The sequence below is a fragment of the Miscanthus floridulus genome, chromosome 1 (assembly GCF_019320115.1).
Source record: "Miscanthus floridulus cultivar M001 chromosome 1, ASM1932011v1, whole genome shotgun sequence".
NCBI classification, from domain to species: domain Eukaryota; kingdom Viridiplantae; phylum Streptophyta; class Magnoliopsida; order Poales; family Poaceae; genus Miscanthus; species Miscanthus floridulus.
In genome coordinates, this window is record NC_089580.1 from 46,482,045 (window position 1) to 46,486,938 (window position 4,894).

Consider the following 4,894-nt stretch of genomic DNA (forward strand, 5'->3'; position numbering starts at 1 on the left):
CCGGTGGATAATACAGTGCATATAAGAGAGGTGGCACAGTTGAAGACCAAAGTACTGAAGCCCTCAAAGCTTGATTGGTTGGACGGGAATTATTATATATTAGAGCAAGAGAAATTTATTTTCCACGGTGACTGAAGAATTGTTGTGGAAGCAATCAATCGGAATCGAATAGGATGATTGACTGATTGTTAACTTGAGCAGAGACCACCGAGAGGAAGAGATCGACTTGAAGAGGGGTACATACGTGGTTGGCTGCCTGGGGAAGGAAACAAACCAGTACCACGCTCATTCTGTGCTCCTATCTCTCACCTGATCAATCAAGCTGCTAATTGGCCGGGCTGCCCACCCTATTCTCCATTTGTCCTCTCGGCTGCAGATTTGCAGTGTGACCTCGATGGATATTCGGGGTCTGAAAACAGGGTTTCTGATGGTCCATCCCTGTCCTGAACGTGAATAATATGCTTCTGATCATGATTGCAGTGACGTAACAATGTACACTAGTTAGTTCCTCCTGCAAGCTACCTGCTAGCCGCTACATCTATCTATATATAGGCATTAGTAGAGTATAATGTCGATGCATTACTTGGCTGCTGTATCCGTGACCTTGGCTCTGGGAGTTGGAGCTATTTTGGTCTTGAGATGGAGGAACGGCGGCCGAACGAGCCATGATACGAGGCTGCCGCCGGGGTCAAGGGGCCTGCCGTTCCTCGGGGAGACGCTCCACTACTTGGCAGCGTCCTCAACTCTTGGGCTATTGCCACCCTTCTTCCAGAAACGGTTGGAGAGGTATATATATACCTTCTTCTATATATCACAATAGCTTCCTTTTTAGTCTATATACTAGGTAGCTTTCATGGTTCCATACAGAATAGGCTGTTCAACAGAGCTAGAACACCGGCCGGTACGGTGTGAGTGTGACGAGCGCCGCCGCTGCACCCATCGGCAACAAGGACCGTGCATGCTCACAGCTCATTGGCGCCACAGATTTCTTCGGACGCACATGCACATCTTATTCAGCAGGGCTAATTCAATGCTCTGTTTTATATTTTTATATAGTTCCACCATCCCCAAATATGTACAATACCAAATAAAATACACTACGATATTGAAGACATACGGAGTACTCTATATTTTATAAAAATGAATCTAATTTAATGTTATAGTCCCACCATCCACAAATGTAAAAAGATTTTAGGACAGATTTAAGAATATAAGGAAACTACTCACTCCGTTCTAAAATATAAGTAATCGAGGATTCAAAATTTATACTAAAATATAAAGTATTTTAGGTCCTCAACTTCTCTCTCTCTCTCCTCTGTCTTTATTAACCAAATACCCTTTTCCTTCTATGTACACCATACTTTCCTCTCAAATTCATGGAAGGAAATAATAACATGTAAAGATTCCTTTTAAACTAGGAAAACAATAATCGAACTACTCACTCTTTCCTAATGAGTGAGAAGTAATGTGATATTTTAGTAGGCTCCTTATTTTATCTGAAAATCGCTTTAATTCAAGAACAAAGGGAGTAATTACGATGCATCTTGATCAATTACACCAACACAAATAACACCTGTCAATAATTTATCTAAATGATGCCCCTCAATTAACAGGTTGTTATATTCCGGAAGAGATTGTTTTTTCTAACGCAATAAATTCTTTATTTTGGTACAAAGGGGTCACATGTTCCGAACAAGTACATCTTTTCATAAACTTGGATCAAACTTAGAGTCATATTTATGAGTATGACGTAGGATAAATAAAACGTACTAAAACATATTGCATTTGCATTTTGCAAAAGATGGACTGCATATTTGTGATTTGTCTTCGGCCGACGATTACCTCCTTGCAACCCATAGTTAGATGCATGATCCTGAGCGATTTATAACTAATCACGTACGTACGTGGTTGTAATTAAAGGGATTGCATGCTAGTAATGGATCGATGTTGATGCTTGGACTTGGAGTTTGCAGGTATGGCCCCATCTTCCGGACGAGCCTAGTCGGGGAGGACCTCATCGTGTCGCTGGACGCAGAGCTGAACGCTCATATCCTGAAGCAGGAGGAGCGCGGCTTCCAGATTTGGTACCCGCCCTCCTTCATGCGCGTCTTCGGCGCCGACAACATCACCGCTAAGATCGGCGTGCTCCACCGTCACATGAGGACCCTTGTTCTCCGTCTCTTTGGTCACCAGAGCATCCGCTCCGTGCTGCTGCGTGACGTGCAGCGGAGCGCGCATGACGAGCTGCGCTCATGGCTCGGCAGGCGGGACGTCGAGGTCAGGACGGCCATCTCCAGGGTTAGTTCTTTATTAGCTTCCTCTTTGCCATAGTAATAACAACAGAGCCGATCGAGGTCTCTCGCAATATAACTGACAGAGCAAATTAAAGTGCATGTGCCGTGTTTATTTATATATATATGCTTATGAGTCTGCACTCTGCAGATGATATTTGGCGTCACTGCAAAGAAGCTGATCAGCCATGATGATGCAGCATCAGGAGGAAGGTTGTGGGAATGCTTCCACGACTGGACTTCGGGGCTACTCTCATTTCCAGTTCCCATTCCTGGCACAACCTTCTACAAATGCATGCAAGGGCGTAAGAACGTTATGAAGATGCTGAAGCAGCAGCTCGTTGAGCGTAGGAATGCAGCGGATCGCGAGACCGTGGATTTCTACGATCTTGTGATCGATGAACTGAACAAGCCACACCCTATAATGGACGAGAGCACCGCGTTGGACTTGCTGTTCGCGATGCTCTTTGCAAGCCATGAGACGACATCGATGGTATTGACCGTCATACTCAAGTATTTGACGGACAACCCCAAAGCTTTGCAAGAACTAACAGTAAGTAGATTAAGTTATTTAATTTGTTCCCACAATTATTTGATTGTGTCCAGTTCTCAAGGAAAATATGTATCATCAGAACATACCAACGTTTACATCGAATTCGTATTTGGATGTGTGATGTTTTCAGGAGGAGCATGAAAAAATCCTAGAAAGAAGGGTCGATCCAGACTCTGATATCACGTGGGAGGAGTACAAGTCTATGAAATTCACATCTCATGTATGTACCGACATAATTGTAAAAAAAAGAAAATAAATTTGAAAAACACACAAATATATCTTGTCCATGGCAGAATTCAAATGGTTGTCTTGGACTAATATGCTTTCTATGTCACATAGGTTATACATGAATCTCTAAGGCTGGCAAACATCGCACTGGTCATGTTCAGGAAAGCAGATCAGGATGTGCACATAAATGGTATGCATAATCCCCAACCCCCCCCCCCCCCCCCCCACACACACACACACCACCACCACACACACCATCATGTCCAATAAAAAATATTCTATCTACATTTCCTACTACATATTTAAGAGAATATAAATCGATGTTCTAATCCATCCATTAAGATGCTATACATATTATGCACTCAGGGTACACAATTCCAAAAGGATCAAAGATCATGATCTGTCCACTAGCATCGCACTTGAATATGAAGGTTTACGAGGACCCCTCAGTGTTCAATCCATGGAGATGGAAGGTATATATGTGAAATAAACTCAAATAAGATCAACAGATAAATCCCTGGCCCAAAGATCACACAAGTGTGCATTATGTATAGGATATTCCTGAACCAGTCGGTGCCTCTAAGGACTTTATGGCCTTTGGGGGTGGTTTGCGGCTATGTGCTGGTGCTGATTTTTCCAAGATGCAAATGGCTATGTTCCTCCATTACTTGGTCACAAATTACAGGTAAAAAAAACTCTCACTTTTAGAGAGAGGGGGGGGGGGGGGGAGCTATTAAATTTTCATCAATATACAAAAGTACTTATCAACTGTATGACAAAATCCATATTGTGTTCTCGTAAATAGGTGGAAAACCATCAGCGGTGGGACAATAGTATTCTATCCAGGGTTGCAATTTCCAGATGGCTTCCACGTCCAGCTTCTTCCAAAAGTCTGAAACATGGTTCTAAAAAACCCTATCAAGAAATTAGACGCATGATATTAATAACTATGTTTTTAGTAGTAGTCATATGACTAATAAATTTGAATAATTTTAGCAAATATTTTATATTTACCAGGGGAAGGAGAAAAGGCTTAAAATTAAAAAAATGATCCGATAGATTATTCGAGCATACTATGTTTCAAGAGTAGTTGGCAATGTTGTACTACAATGATAGCCGGTCGGAATGACTTGTATTACCAAACAGAGGGCGTATGTGTGTAATTTTTTCGAGTAAGACTATGTATGTGAGTACAAATTGTTAAGCATCATGTAATATATCCAATTTAATGCAAAAGCTTGGTTGTTTGGTGTATATAGAGTCCTCCAAACATGTCATGGATGATGTGTTTGGCCAAGCTAGACATTGAAGATGGTATAGAGCTTATATTTGATTGCATGAAAACAGTCTGCCCGACTCACGCAGCCCTTTAGTCACTTACTCGTAATCTCTTGAGGATGGTAAGGATTGCTAGGGTTAGTCTCATAGCATGACCAACATCACACTCACAACCTTTGATTGGCTCGAGTACAACTAAAACAACACCCATGTCATAGGTCTATTGCAAACAACATCCTAACCTGGTCGGACAATGCAATTAAAGAGGGTTTTGTGGATGTCATGGGGCAGCTGCTCCATGCTAGTGTTTGCTTGAGCCAGTGAGGATGGGGCCTCATCGCTGAGAACTCAACATTGCTCCACCCTAATATGATTATTGTTTGTGGTTTCCACCTCTAAACTACCTTTATATAGTGCAATAGCTAAGGCATCCATCTAAAAACATGGTACATACGCCACCTAGGGCAATTAGTAGTGTCGATTACATGGGCTCCGGGTATCCAAGCTGAGTCCAAAACCGACAACTAGTGGTTGGTCAATTGGA

At 42.3% G+C, this 4,894-nt stretch overlaps 1 protein-coding gene across 1 annotated transcript; it reads left to right on the forward strand.

The window, feature by feature from the left end:
- The first annotated feature begins 561 nt into the window (after window positions 1–561).
- LOC136482495 (cytochrome P450 87A3-like) lies at window positions 562–4,326 on the forward strand. The gene is made up of 8 exons (XM_066479708.1): window positions 562–786; window positions 1,974–2,298; window positions 2,443–2,844; window positions 2,975–3,064; window positions 3,184–3,262; window positions 3,439–3,545; window positions 3,627–3,757; window positions 3,878–4,326. Exons 1-8 carry the CDS (start codon window positions 569–571, stop codon window positions 3,966–3,968), a joined length of 1,443 nt encoding a protein of 480 aa, XP_066335805.1. The 5' UTR covers window positions 562–568; the 3' UTR covers window positions 3,969–4,326.
- The last annotated feature ends 568 nt before the right edge of the window (window positions 4,327–4,894 follow it).